A 15,436-nucleotide genomic window follows, 5' to 3' on the forward strand; every position below is an offset into this window, starting at 1 on the left:
GACAGATTTAATTTGGGGGAAGAGGGAGCAAAATGGCTCTTTCGATAAAGGTTGCCTACCCCTGGTCTAGATAAACCTGAGGTTTGGACTTTGGTTAATCTTTGGATCCTCCCTGCTGTGTCAGGTTTCTGCTTTGGTTTGGCTGCTATAGGGTCAGTCACAGTTTTTATTTTCACCCCTAAAGACTAATTAGACTTACAGTAAGTAATGTTGGATCAGTGTTTTCCATACAGCTCTACATCAAACCATTTTAGTCATGGTTTGTTTCAGTCCTACTGTTGTGTGATTTACAGAGATGGAATTACAAAGGTGATGATGATGATGATGATGATGATGATGATGATGATGATGATGATGTGTCTCCTGTCTCTGTGGGGGCGTTGTTAAAAACTCCAGGAGCGGGGAGGCGGTGGGATTATTTACGCACTTTATTGCCCTCCCATTGGTCCGTTAATAGAAGCTGCTCTGATGCGCGGCGGTGACACAGCCAAGTCTCCGGCGATAAAAAGAAAGCGCAGCGCAGCAGATCGCAGGAGAGCGGACAGCGAGCTTGCACTTGATGGTAGATGCGCCTCTGCGAGTCTTAAAGCGCCTGGAAGTATCTCCAACTCCTGAGGTACTGACTGTGACTTGTCTTTGTGAAAATGTCATTTAGACCAAGTGTATTTCATCTGTGGTTAAACAATAGGTTATGATGGAAAGACTTGGCACAAGTGCGCCATTACGCAGTGTACAAGTCGACATGGTCAATACAAGTAAAGTGTTCTCATGAGAAATTTTTAAAGCGCTCTAAATTAATAATATTTGATTGTAATTGACATTGAGTGAAGTTGTTTATCAATATTTGGAGATATATATCACCAACAAAAAAAAAATGAGCTATGTACTCATGTCTCTCTCTCTCTCTCTCTCTCTCTCTCTCTCTCTCTCTCTCTCTCTCTCTGTGTATTTGTGTGTGTGTGTCAGGGACCGGCTGAAGAATGGAGTGGTATGTCCTGGTGCTGATCCTGAGCTTGCCGCCCTCCATTCATTCAGACTGCTCTTCACTGTGTCAGAAATGTGTTCAGCAAGTCCTCAGCTCCGACGCAGCTTTCAGCAGCAGCAGCAGCAGCAGCCTGGTAAGACCTACGCCCCAGGCCATTACTGCGCCTTTTTGACTTTTCTGTACAAGCCTCATCTACAAATAGGAGGACCTCATACTTTAGTGATCATGCAAATTCTAAATCAGGAAATCCACAACATCCAAAAGTGATGATTAATAAATTTGTCTATAACCTTTCAATTAGCTGACGCTTTTATCCAGCGACTTACAATAAGTGCATTCAACCATGAGGGTATACAAACCCAGAACAACAAGAATCAAGAAAGTACTATTTTCTTCAAGAAAGCCGAACTACAAAGTGCTATATGTAAGTGCCTATAAAAACATTGCTTTTACTTAATTTTATTATCGTGCTTTTGATTATTCCGAATGAATAATGAGAAAATAAATATCCTAAGTGAGACACAATATCAGTGGAGTAACAATAGGTTTGAGTCATATGAACAAGGATGGAAGATGGCGCCTCAAAGATAGAACATTTTTTACACTGTGCTTTCTGATTTTAAATTGTTTTGTTTTAATGTTGTTGTTTTTTAATCCTGTACAGCTAAAGATTCCCTGTACAGCTAAGATTCTTTATAAATTAAACTGCCTTGTCTTGCCTATAACGTGCGAGGTGGAGCTGTGGTCTTATGTTTTAAAGAGTAAATCTGACGAGAGCATGATCTCACATGTCTCACACTCTTCTGTGTGTGTGTGTGTGTGTGTGTGTGTGTGTGTGTGTGTGTGTGTGTGTGTGTGTGTGTGTGTGTGTGTGTGTGTGTCCTGCAGTCGTGCAGTGCGGAGTGTGAGGCGCAGAGCTGCGTCCAGGTGCCGGGGCTGACGGACTTCATCCAGGATGAGGGCGCGGAGGAAGAGGAGCGGCAGCAGGCGGAGCTGGTCAAACGCTACGGCGGCTTCATCAAGAGAATCGACAAGAACAAGAACAAAATCTTCAGCTCGCCGGTGCGCGACAACTACATCATGAAGACCGACGCGCTGCCCCAGAAATACGAGGACTTGTTGAAGAGACTGGAGGAACGAGACGCGCACGACGCACCGGAGGACCCGACGCTGCTGCGCACTTACAGTAAACGCTACGGCGGCTTTTTACGCAAATTCGGCCCCAAATCAAGGAGGAGTAGCTCGGCGGAGCAGGAGAGCCAGGAGCCCGAGGAGCTGCAGAAGCGCTACGGAGGCTTCATGAGGAGGATCCGACCAAAGTTAAACAACCTGAAGTGGGACAAGCGCTACGGAGGCTTTTTGCGGCGCCACTTCAAAATCTCTGTGCGCTCAGTGGAGGAGCCCTATTCCTCCTACGATGATCTGAGCCTATAAAAAAATCAAACTAACACTGGAAGGAACTCGTGCTGGTTCACCCGAAGCGCCACCATCTCTCCACGAGTATCATATGCCTGCGTACTATACTTGTAGTCTACTTCTGCTGCCTTCTGTGTACCCTGTGTTGTCCTCAGTATAGTCTCTTTCAATAAAAGATGCTTGTTTATTAAAACCATGAAATGTTCCACTGATTTCAGCCTCAGTGCCAGCCTGCCTTCAAAGTTCACCACATGTATTAATGTACCTTGTTCACCAGCTCAGAACCTGGACACGACCAGAGGAGATGTATATTATAAGATCCCCTAAACACGCTCTGATCTTCACATCACACATCATGTGCACTGGAAATACATATACACGTTTATTGTGCTTTTGGCTCATTATTACAGCTAACGGTATGGTTGTATTCACCGACTTCACCTATAAAGCAATACAAACTATTAAGAAAGAAAATAAAGGGGATACCAGATTCACACAGATTTTATAATTTGACAAATATTTCTTATAACCGAACATTATGAGTTAGAAGTTTAAAAAAGTCCAACTAAATTAGTTAAAAAAGGTATCCTATGGCCCACGGAATCATATACAGCCAACCAGTCACCGTTCGAATTATTTAAACTAAATTGTTGTCTTATTTACATTTTTCTTGGTGACGAAGCATCAATCCTGTTACTTCACTCAGTTCTCTAAGAGGACATTTCCTGCAAAACCAACATTAGCATTTGCTGCTTTCTCCATCCATCTAAAGTGTGATGAAGAGATGATGAGCGACAGATTCCTTCTTTCCAATTGATTCAACAGCAGAGCAGTTACATGAGGGAAGGCCACATCTGCAGACAACCGCTTCAAGTCTGACTATTCTCTCAACATTAAAAGTATGGCGCCATCTTGTGGCCAAATCAAATCACGTTCGCCCCCAATTTGATCTCAAACGCTCCGTTCATGTAAAAGAAAATAAGATTAGTTTGTCTGACTGACCCAAAGTCTACAGGTTCACTATGCAAGCAGTGGGTAAGACGGGGTGAGTGGATGAAACCTCAATCATTTGTTTACAGCAAACACACTTTCAAAACAACTTAGCAACAGCTTGTGATGAGGATATTAAAGGGGACATATTATGCCCATTTCACCACAGTTGATATGGTTCCTTGGGGTCTTAATGAAATGTCTGTAACATTTTTTGGTAAAAATACCACAAGGATAATTTAAAACAGCACCTTTTTACTCTGTCTAAAACAGCCCTCCTGAGATCAAGCTGTTTTGAGGGCCCCGCCCCCCTCTCAGCCCGCCCCCATCTTACCCCACCCCCTTTCACCCCTCTCATCCCTCCCCCTTCTCACCCCTCCCCCCTCTCATGGAGGTGTAGGACATAACGTTTTTTACCTCCATTAATTAGCCTGTGTGTTTGAATGTGTTCTCACTACAGAATGCATTCAACATCTATAGGGCAGATTATGGGCCTTTATGTCTAAGAGGAATAGAGCAGTAAGTTTTGTTTTTTTTATGCATGAGATATCAGTCATTTCTGCAATACAAATATGACTGAGGAATAAAATACATAAATTACTCTTCCCTGTGTATTACTTTGCTAACTGCTCATCTTACACGTGTCAATTGTTAACATGTTACATATCAAACATTAAAAGCACACAACTGTTTCTATAAACTTTATTGTCAGAAAGATTGCTAGAAAGAATGCCACAGAGCTTTTAAAAAATAGTTATTAAATGTACTGGCTGGGACAGAGGTAATAAATACAAAAAATACCAAGTATAATAAATACATTCATTACAAAAATACAATTTGTGCCATCAGTAGCCATACTGTAAACAAAGGAACACTTTATATTTGTGTGTCACCTTTATTCTCTAAATACAATGTGAACTTTGCTCAGCCGTTACAGGTATTTGTCGTAGAGAAGCTTTGTGAGCTGGTGTTGAGGCTATCTGGGCCGGAGAATCAGGGTGGTCCTGCCCTCCTGCTCGGTGCTCCAGATACGCAGAGTGTTCCCTGATGCTCAGGGAAGTTATACAGGGTTCAGAACTGCCCTTGATTGAAACTCGACACATAGCTGGCTATAACTTCCTGCTTGTCAGGTTTCTCATACTTAGCAGAGAGGTCCTCAGGTTTTGAGATCTTCAGCACCTCATTCACATATGGGGCTGGGTCCTGAAAAACCTGGTGAAAGATGAGGTCCAACAGGTTATCCACGTGATCTGTAATACAAATTGAGGGGAAAAGTTGGACATTTTGCACTTTTTGCATTTATTATTTTCTTTTTATAATTATTTTATTCTATTTATCGTGAAGACGATAAATAAATGGTCTTTAAATCGTGAAGACAATTTAAAGACAGCAGTTAATCGATATGTTATTTATGTTTCACATACTGTTTGTACACTGTTTGGCTTTTAAATAGAGCCTGTGAGAATCACGGAAGGTTTTATCTGCTTTCACCGGCTTTGCTGTGGACTCGCCCTTCTTATACAGTGCCTTGCATAAGTATTCACCCCCTTTGGACTTTTCTACATTTTGTCATGGTATAACCACAGATTAAAATGTATTTCATCGTGAGTTTATGTAATGGACCAACACAAAATAGTGCATCATTTAGAAGTGGGGGGAAATATTACATGGATTTCACAATTATTTACAAATAAAAATCTGAAAAGTGTTGAGTGCATATGTATTCACCCCCTTTACTGTGAAACCCCTAACAAAGATCTGGTGCGACCAATCGCATTCACAAGTCACATTTGCAAGTCACATAATTAGTAAATAGGGTCCACCTGTCTGCAATTTAATCTCAGTATAAATACACCTGTTCTGTGACGGACTCAGAGTTTGTTGGAGATCATTACTGAACAAACAGCATCATGAAGACCAAGGAGCTCACCAAACAGGTCAGGGATAAAGTTGTGGAGAAATATGAAGCAGGGTTAGGTTATAAAAAAATATCCAGAGCTTTGAACATCTCTCTGAGCACCATAAAATCCATCATAAGAAAATGGAAAGAATATGGCACAACCGCAAACCTACCAAGAGGAGGCCGTCCACCCAAACTGAAGAGTCGGACAAGGAGAAAACTAATCAGAGAAGCAACCAGGAGGCCCATGGTTACTCTGGAGGAGTTGCAGAGATCCACAGCTGAGGTGGGAGAATCTGTCCACAGGACAACTATTAGTCGTCTACTCCACAAATCTGGCCTTTATGGAAGAGTGGCAAGAAGAAAGCCATTGTTGATAGGGATCCATAAAAAATCCCTTTTGGAGTTTGCCAGAAGCCATGTGGGAGACACAGCAAACATGTGGAAGAAGGTGCTATGGTCAGATGAGACCAAAATTGAACTTTTTGGCCTCAATGCAAAACGCTATGTGTGGCGAAAACCCAACACTGCCCATCACCCTGAGCACACCATCCCAACAGTGAAACATGGTGGTGGTAGCATCATGCTGTGGGGATGCTTCTCTTCAGCAGGTACAGGGAAACTGGTCAGAATAGAGGGAAAGATGGATGGAGCCAAATAAAGGGAAATCCTTGAAGAAAATCTGATGCAGTCTGCAAAAGACTTGAGACTGGGGCGGAGGTTCATCTTCCAGCAGGACAATGACCCTAAACATACAGCCAGAGCTACAAAGGAATGGTTTGGATTAAAGAATGTTAATGTCTTAAAATGGCCCAGTCAAAGCCCAGACCTCAATCCAATAGAGAATCTATGGCAAGACTTGAAGATTGCGGTTCACAGACGGTCTCCATCCAATCTGACTGAGCTTCATCTTTTTTGCCAAGAAGAATGGACAAACCTTTCCATCTCTAGATGTGCAAAGCTGGTAGAGACATACCCCAAAAGACTTGCAGCTGTAATTGCAGCGAAAGGGGGTTCTACCAAGTATTGACACAGGGGGGTGAATACTTATGCACCCAACAGATGTCAACTTTTTTGTTCTCATTATTGTTTGTGTCACAATAAAATTTATTTTGCACCTCCAAAGTACTATGCATGTTTTGTTGATCAAACGGGAAAAAGTTTATTTAAGTCTATTTGAATTCCAGTTAGTAACAGTACATAATGGGAAAAAGTCCAAGGGGGGTGAATACTTATGCAAGGCACTGTATATTACATCTGTCCTCCGCCGACACACAGGACACACCCCAAACAGCTCCAGGAGGCAGTTTTCATAGACAATATATGTGGGTGTCTTATGAACAGGGTTGGAAGATTCCATTCTATTAGAACGACAAAGATTATTGAAATGTTTAGATTAAATATTGAGTCACTCACGTCACATCTGCTGACTCAGTCAAGACTGATCGAGTCATCAGGATCATAGGTAGCATCCTGTGGCTCTCCGAAGTCCATACTTGAACAACTTGGGTTGTCCTCTCCCTCCTCCAAGCGAGGTCTCTTACAGCTGAGGTCCCAACACCGACATCAGTGCAGCACAGTTTTCTGTGTGCCTATGATAAAACAGACACAGTATCCGTGGAGTCACAACAAATGAGATGCTGTTACAACTTTAACACGGAGACACAATCAATGACATGACGAAGTAACTGAGGGTAAACCAACCTGTACTTTTGTAGTGAGGTCGCAGTGTTTTCATAGAAAGCTGCGTGCCATGTGTGCGCATCTTTGGTGGGACCGTCTGGCATGCTACGTGATGTAGCCTAGCACCGTGAACAGATGTGCTTGCCTGAACACCAAAAGCAGCAATGTTATTCATGTTTGTACTACTGTCATGCATACAAGGATACAAGGGCACATTTCCCCAACTAGGGCTGGTAATGAATAATCGTTTTAGTCCCGCACATTATGACAACAACATCCTCCGGTATCTTGAACGAGCGCCCGTAGCAGCAGCTGTAGCTGGAAGTTAGGTTCGTGAGTGTTGTGCTCTCCACGCTCTTTCCCTCCCTCCGTCCGCTCGCGTGTCCTCCCTGGTGTACTTTGCCGCCGATTTTTTCCCACGGCAGCACTGGGCTGGAAGTTAGCTACAGCGCCAGTAGCAACCTTAGCAGTTACTGACGGCCGGCGCAGCTACTGACGGCCGGCGGCCGCCCGGTGGCCGTGGCAGCTACTGGCGGCCGGCGGCCGCAGCTAACTTCCAGCTACAGCAGCTACTAGGCACACACCAGCGGAGTGGGGGAAAGCGCGTGGAGAGCACAACACTCATGAACCTGCCGTGCGAACACCGTTCGACGCCGTCTTCTCGCTAAGACTCGCCAGCCGTCCTCGATTAATTGTTCAATAACGTTATTAACAGTCGAACATGAAAACTCCTGTAAAGTCTCTCCCTATCCCCCACCACTACATACTAGCCCGCCACCCCCTCACACACGGCACAACATGCTAACGGCACTAGCCTCCACACAAAATGTCTAAAAGAAGCAAATACCAGAATTATTTAAAAAAAATACTTACATTTCCTTCGTCTTCAGTATTGCGATGGAAAGATGGCACCGACCCCTCTTTCAATAACAACCTTTTAGAGAATCCAGCGTTATATTGGCCCAGGTTGATAAAACAGTCCGATTCAAAGTGGTGGCAGGAACGTTGCCATCATATATGAACTCAATCCATCTCAATCTTGTGTCTTCTGAAGCTGGAGTCACATGAAGACATTTGTGCTGATTTGTGCAGCCGACCAATGAGCATCTCGGTTGTCGAAATTGATTCATGCTGCTGTTAGCTAATCCAAGTGTTTCCAAGGCTTGCAAGAATGAAATGGCGGACACCGGTGGACCGAGCTTCTATAAAGTGGGAGGGTCCATCTAGGGGTGGGTCGAGTGGTAGTGAGGGAGTGCATAGAGCTATGGGGGAATGTACTAAATGGGCATTTTTCGACTATGACGTCTATTTCGGGGGAAATTCCATTGGACGCACTTTAGCACATAGTTTCTGAAATAGAGGAACCACAACAAATCGCGGGAGTGATTTTTTTCCAGAGTTTTTGGGACGGTAGACATGCCAGATACCCAAACTAATGTGTAGAAGCACTACAAAAGTGGAATTTTCATAATATGTCCCCTTTAAGATATAACTGAAAGGTCCAGGAAAAAGGCTGATGACTGGACCTGAAGTTTTTCGAGAGACACAATGCCGTGTAGTGATACAAATCCCTGTCTCGGTTTATCTCTGTTAAAACCTCCACTCCAAACTCGTGAAAAGATTTACATTTATTATATGTAATAATGGACACTTTTTCATCAGAAATTGAGCATTTATTAAACGTAAGAATGCTCATTTTACAGTCTACATGAAACAAATTCATACAACTGTATCAAATATATTAGGTACAAAAACTTATTTACAGTAAAATCACAATCAGCATACACCCACCTCACTACCAGATGCCAAACAGAAATGTGAGTATCTTGAAATGTGAAGGGCATCTTAAAGGAAGACTTATGAGTTGTGTGAAATTACAAATGAACACTCAAGGATCTGTAAAAGATTAACTGGGTCCTCAAACATCACAGGAAATGCACATTCAATCCAAATGATGAATTAAGGGGGGGAGGGGGCTTTGGAGACGGGGGAGAGAAAAGCTGTCCTTTGTCTCACTGCTGCTCCACCACCTGCTCCACATTTTCTTCTTTAACCTGCTCTGGCTGACCTTCGTCATCCCCCTCAGCCTGGGCTTCCTCTTGTGAATCGTCAATGGTTGCCGTGGCGTCCAACACACCAATGCTGCTGACCTGCTGTTGGATGGCCATGCTCTGTGAGGGGGTCAGGCTCTGCAGTGTGGCTGGCAGCGTCACCAGCTGAAACTGAGGGCCAACCATCTTAACGAAGGCCGTGGAGGCTGCGGAGCCGCTGGCGGCACCATCCTGACCCGCCGTCGTGGACAGCACAGTCAAGTTAGAGTCATTCATCAGCTCTGACCCAGAAAGTGTGGAGGTCAGCAGAGTGTAGCCACCAAGGTTGGTGCCGGCTTGGGCTCCTGCCATGGTCAGAACCTTGGCCAACGGCAGGCCGGCAAGCTGGTTGAAAGGCAGAGTGATCTGGGTAGGAGTAGTGCTGACCTTGGCTGGGCCGGAGACGGTGCGGGTCAGCCGGGGACGCTTGGGTGGGGGGGTTAAAGGGACTGGGGTGAGGGTCATCAGGACGTTGTTGAGGTGCTGGGATTTACTCTTCAGCTCCTTGGCTCGCTTCCTGTGCTCATCACACTGCTGCTCCAGAGCTGCAGAAGAAGAAAGCGCGCACACACACACACACATGATTTCTAATATCCTTTCATACAGACTAGAGGACAGAGCTGAATAAATGAGTCAAGCCTCTAAAAATAAGACTATTTTGAGAGTGGGGACTCCACTGAGGATTCTCCTACTGACCAGCAAGACTGCGAGTGTACTGCTCTCTGTAACGGTCCATCTGGCTCTTATGACTGGCCAGAACCTTCTTCACCAGGTCCAGCATCCCAAAGTTCTGCACGATATTGTTCAGCAAAACTGCATCTGAAAAAACAAACAACAATTCAGGTTCAATGGCATACAGCCTTGTTAGATATAATAGGGCAAATCTACTGATTTCATCACAAAATGTCTCTTTTGATAAAGGCCTGTAGTAAAAAAACACTGAAACATTACTGAGTGGTAGAACTCACTTAATTGTATAAGTGACCTTGTTAAACAGGCTTTTGTACAAACTCGATATGGTAGAAATATCATATCATTATTTTTTCTTCAGGCGGGATCACAATCTTGTCACGAATTTTTCTCATGTCTGTTTTTAAGACTATTTAGCAAGTTACCGAACATTACAACCAAACTAATTTGGTGCATGTGTCAGTGTGTGTGTGTGTCATGTGTAAGAGAAGGAGGAGGAGAGCGGGGGTGAATAACAGAATAAATTTGCAGCTATGAAGAAATCATTTCTTACTTAAGAAAAGTATCTGTCATTATTTGATGATCAGTGTTGATGTTGTGGCGGACGTTACAAACATATCAAGCACATGTCTTTTTATACAGCATGTGATAGGACAGGACGTTTCTCTGTACGATGTTGAAAAATATACTTTTCACGGCAGATATATATATATATATATATATATATATATATATATATATATTTGCAATTGAATACAAACCGCAAACCTGACAACTTTTTGGGATTTATTTTCTGGAAGCCAGGCTGCGAGTCTGACAGACTGCCCTGCACCTCACATTGTGATGAAACAATATAACATTGGGATAAATGGGTACAGGACAAACCCATAATCACAATGTTTTGCCACTACACAAGCTGAACTGGGCTGTGCTGTTTGACATGTTCAGGGCGAGGAGTTGTGTGTGGAGTTTGTAAAATGTTGATTTTAAAAGTAGGTCTTTGTCTTTCTCCACAAAAATCGAAGACAGGGATCACTTGAGCATCATGTTTCATAAAGCCAGCCTAACTTGTCTGTGGGTATCCCTAACCTTTGACTTGTAGTGGTGGGTCACACACTCTCTCCTGAAGCCCCTTCAGCACCTCCTGCAGCTCCTTCTGAAAGTCCTCCACCACCTCCTCCAGCAGTCCTGCCTCCTTCACAGCACGCCAGAACACCACAGAGTCCTCTGAACGCACACACACCCAAATGTATTACATCATAACAAGTCAAAACGCTTCCCTCATTCAGGTCATTCATCATGGTTGTGAAGGCTGCTCACCTCCAATGGCTGTGACCCACTCTGACGTTTCCTCTGTCGGCTCAGGAAACGAGGCTAATGTTCCATTCACTACAACAAAGACGGGATAAGATCACTCTGCCACATCACTACAATCAGACCACTGTGTTTTCAATCTGGACTACAGTGCGGACAGTTGTAGTGCTTCCGAAGCTTTTTCACTCTTTGTGTGAGTGTGCGCGCGACTGTGTGTCTGTGTGTGTGCGACTGTGGGTCGCTCAGTGTGTGTTTGAGTGCGACTGTGACTGAGTGTTTGAATGTTTTGCTCCTGTTCTTTCAAACATAGCCTAAATAATCCAGGCTAACGTGTTGCTATCAGGTTTAATGAGTAGTGTTGAGGTGGTGATCAGAATTCAGAGGACTATAAATTTGGATGTAGGTCTGTTGGAAAGCCTCCCAGCATGCACCAGGGCAACATAAATACTATCTATACATACTATATGTACTAAGATCAGAATGACTCCTTGGGTAGGACAAAGTGTGGAGCTGTAGAACTTACAGTCAGCTGAGGAGGGGGTGGCAGACACCAGGTCAGCTGTTTGATCGCTGCTGAGGGACACTTTTGTTCCCACCAGGTCTATCTTAGTGCTGCGGCAGGTGTTGGAACAGACCTTTGTATGCTGGTAGAAGTCCAGTTCACCTGAGTCCATGATCTTCCTGTGATATGAAATATGATTGATTGATTATACAAAACAACTGGCTGCACTGCTGGAGTTTACTGACAACCATTTGTGATGGAACAGTGACATCTTGAGGCACATTTGTTAACTTCACATCAACCACTGATGACAGGGACGGCCTGGAGTTAGCTCTGTCATTTCATCAGATTTCCACTATCCGATTATTGTGTCCAACAGAATTTAAATAAGCAATAAAAAAATATTCTGGTTGAAGCCATATTTTCTGTGCTTTAATATGTGTTTTGTTCCATTTTTGGCAAATTCATTATAACTCAAAATACACTCCTCACTGGAATCACAATGTTTATGGAGGCAAATCTATTGACATACAAAATAAGTCATCTACATAACCCTGTTTCTTTTTCTTTGTCTTTGCCCTGAAATCTAAAACTACTATCCTCCTTGATGAGCAATGCACCAATGCAGACATACTTCCTTTTATCAAGATCGCTGAATAATTTCAGAGAAATCAGGAAAATGTCAGATTTCCACTGGAGAAAGGTAATTGACTTTTGGTGATGTTAATATTTACAGACTGTGATTATAAATGTTCATTTTAAGCCACAGCAGTTCCCTGGAGCCAAATTCCTGCAATAATTCTGCAAAATGATCAAGTCAGAAGAAGACATTTAAATATGACTAATCCTCGAAACACTTTAAAAAGTGTCTAAGTGAGAAGTCCTGGATTTAAACCGATGATTAACCTCACTTTGAACTAGACTTTAAACTAGACTTACAATTTGTGGAATAAATGCTGCATCTGTAAAGGAGGCAGGGTGAGGCTATATCCCATAATATCAAGTAAAATTCATGGTGAGCTTATCGTGTTGATCCAGACCTGAGCATGGTGCTGTTGAGGCGAATGGCTCTCTTCCAATCCTTCAGAGTGGATTTCCCTGCTAAGCACACAAACTCCTTTGGGCTGATGAGCTGCTCGTTGAACTGATAAAAAGGGAAAATAAACCGCTTGTGTTGCGTTTGTGAAACAGTTGTGAATCTATACCTTTAATGTGCTGAGGAATGTTATTTTAAACCGGCTCTGTTCTACCTGGACACATTTCACATTGATCCCTGGGCAGACAAACTTCTTCCAAACCAGCGTGGCTTTGGCGTCTCCGCAGGTGATTGGGTAGAAGATATCAGCCTCCACATCCACCTCTTCAGTTAACTTCACTGCAGAGCCAGAGACAGAAACAACCTCTTACAAACATCCAGTCATTTCTTTCAGCTGCTCATGTAAATTTTTTTTAAATATCATGTGATTTAAATCAGGAGACTAGAAGAGACTGCCTGAAACATACGGCGTTGTCATTAATGTCGGAGAATCCATGTAAAGTACTAGTCTGACCAGTCTATCACAAGCCGCTTGGTTCAGCTTCTAGATATGTGGACATGAGGAACCGGAGATCAGGCCACCGGCCTGGGTCGAAGCCACATATCCCTGTAGTAATTTGTTTATTTCATTTACTGCAGAAAAACTCTATAGTAGCAGAACATCACTGATAACCACCACAGTGCAGTGAATTACAAAACTCAAAGAAGGGGGAGTTTCAGTAGCTATAATCTAATCTACTGAAAGGCCTCGTGTCTGCTACATTTTACATGAGCTGCTTTGAGATATCCACTGACAAACTCTGACTTTCTGGATGCTTTATACTAGGGGGCTGGCAGAAGAAAGTCCTCTACACAGAAAGGCGGAGACTCTCACTTCGACATTTGCCTTCACACAAACAGCCCATCTGTAGAATGTACAGAGGACCTCTAGAGGATCTCCAGAGTTCAGTGCATGTCGGAAAGCAGCTTTACTGGACAGTCTCCTGCTGAGTTCCTCATATGTGAAAGACTAACTCCAGATTAAGTCCAGACCCCCTTGTGTGGACATTTTCCAGAGTTCATGTCTAAAAAAGGTGTAACAAAGTCCTGAAGGTCGCATTACCAATGATTGCCTCCTCCTTTGCCAGTGCATCTGATGTGCTGGCCTCAGCTTCCGCCTCCACTGGTGCTACTGTGAGGACCTCCTCCCTGGAATGACAATTCAGAGTCTTTAAGTTTCTGTTTAGCAAAGTGAACCACAGTGATTCTCCTCATTAATTCAGCATACTGTGTCCAGTGTATCTTTGCTGACGGCAAATGTGCTCGGTGTACGCTGTGTGCACCTTACCCTGGCTGAGGGCTCAGCTGTGTGGTCACCAGCACTGCTTTATCCTCCTCCATCACAGAGGGGAGGTCCTCGGCCACACTTTCTGGTATGGTGACAATTACCACCTCACTCATCTCCTGCATACTGACCTCTGAAGCCATCACAGACAGTGGACCTTCACAACCAACATGATATGAAAGCAGAGCATTTGAAGTTATCAATTTGTTATTAAAAATCTGCATCTATACAACATAGAAAAAGTTGAGGTAGTCAAAATAAAGGGTTTCCTCAGTAGCATCATGTTTACATCAGAGCCTGAACCATGTCAAATAAAAAGAGGAAAATGAAAAACACAATGGGAAAGAATGTGGGATTCTATCTGCTGAAAAACTGGGGTGGTGTTAGATCTTAAAGCTATGTTAGTTCTACAGTCCAACATCAGGGACAGACCCCAGTGTAGATATTGGTCGGAGCACAGCAGGCCGCAGCAACATGTTGAGGAGAGAGATCAGGGCTAGTGAAGACCCATTATTTATTGAAACATAGACAAAAACATTTGTTTAGAAAAAGACAATATAAAAGTGCTCAAAAATATAAAAGGGGAATATTTAGACAAATGTGAGACTTAGTATTGAAATCAAACAGACACACAAATTTGAGGAGCAAATATCTCACACACTGGATCTCCTTAAGGGTGGACATGAATCAAAAGAAGAATTTACCACACTGCATTGTTTCTTGTGATAAACACAATAGTGTAAAATCTTTTGGGGCTGGGAATTTCTCCATTTACTACAAAGAATATGATATTTACCCATGAGGATTATCATGTTAACTATACCAGAAGTAGATGGATTTAAATATCAAAATAAAACAATAAATGGGAAATGTTTAAGGTCAGAATGTCATTTACTTCGGGTGATAATCGATTTATAATATCCAGACATATTTGTTAGAAACAGATCATGACCAAAACCACGTGTTCTAATGTTTCGTCTGTCTCATTCCAAGGGTTCAGTAAAAACTGGGTAAACTTGTGAAGGATTTAAAGTGGGACTAGTGGAGACACTACTACAGTGTAGCCTACTGATGAATGTCTATCAATCTGTTCATGTGTGCGTCAGGAGCAGTGTGAACCTGGTTGGTCATCATTTAGATTTAGAGCGATCAGGACGTGTAGGGGCTACAGGCACCACACATTTCAGATACTGAATACATCTTACCTTTTTACTTCTTTTTGATTGAACCAGTCGCTCCTCGGTCGCTGATCAAATCAAAGGGTAAAGCTAAGTGACAGGATGTTAGCTAGCTAGCTTTGTTCGGACCTATCCAGTGAGCTAGCTAACAGCAGAATGCTGCGGTACATGAGTGCAGGTGTTTTATTTCTCTTTCAAACACGATGGGTTTCTTATCCAACTCTGTTTGTAGAAAACGCTTCATCTCTTCTTCTGTCTCTTCTTCTGGTGGGGCTCCTTCTTCTTCTGATATTTAACCGCGGTTGGCCAACTACTTATCGATACATTA

General features: G+C 43.1%; 2 protein-coding genes and 1 long non-coding RNA gene across 3 annotated transcripts; 1 reads left to right on the forward strand and 2 right to left on the reverse strand.

The window, feature by feature from the left end:
* Positions 1-468: 468 nt before the first annotated feature.
* On the forward strand, positions 469-2,419 carry pdyn (prodynorphin). Its single transcript, XM_053425480.1, is given in 4 exon segments — positions 469-602; positions 604-632; positions 967-1,118; positions 1,874-2,419. Coding segments are annotated over 4 exon segments (861 nt in total).
* A 1,698-nt stretch (positions 2,420-4,117) lies between these two features.
* Positions 4,118-7,282, reverse strand: LOC128442755 (uncharacterized). Its single transcript, XR_008338879.1, has 3 exons — positions 6,996-7,282; positions 6,708-6,883; positions 4,118-4,641 (listed from the first exon to the last, which is right to left on the reverse strand). It is a non-coding gene; the product is annotated as an uncharacterized LOC128442755 (long non-coding RNA).
* Positions 7,283-8,625: 1,343 nt separating this feature from the next.
* Positions 8,626-15,404, reverse strand: gmeb2 (glucocorticoid modulatory element binding protein 2). The gene is made up of 10 exons (XM_053424147.1): positions 15,136-15,404; positions 13,934-14,087; positions 13,709-13,794; positions 12,821-12,945; positions 12,611-12,714; positions 11,592-11,749; positions 11,075-11,143; positions 10,844-10,981; positions 9,761-9,883; positions 8,626-9,609 (listed from the first exon to the last, which is right to left on the reverse strand). The coding sequence occupies exons 2-10, from the start codon at positions 14,071-14,073 to the stop codon at positions 8,987-8,989; spliced, it is 1,566 nt and encodes a 521-aa protein (XP_053280122.1). The 5' UTR covers positions 14,074-14,087; positions 15,136-15,404; the 3' UTR covers positions 8,626-8,986.
* Between the last annotated feature and the right edge of the window lie 32 nt (positions 15,405-15,436).

This window comes from Pleuronectes platessa, chromosome 6 (genome assembly GCF_947347685.1).
Source record: "Pleuronectes platessa chromosome 6, fPlePla1.1, whole genome shotgun sequence".
Taxonomy (NCBI): Eukaryota; Metazoa; Chordata; class Actinopteri; order Pleuronectiformes; family Pleuronectidae; genus Pleuronectes; species Pleuronectes platessa.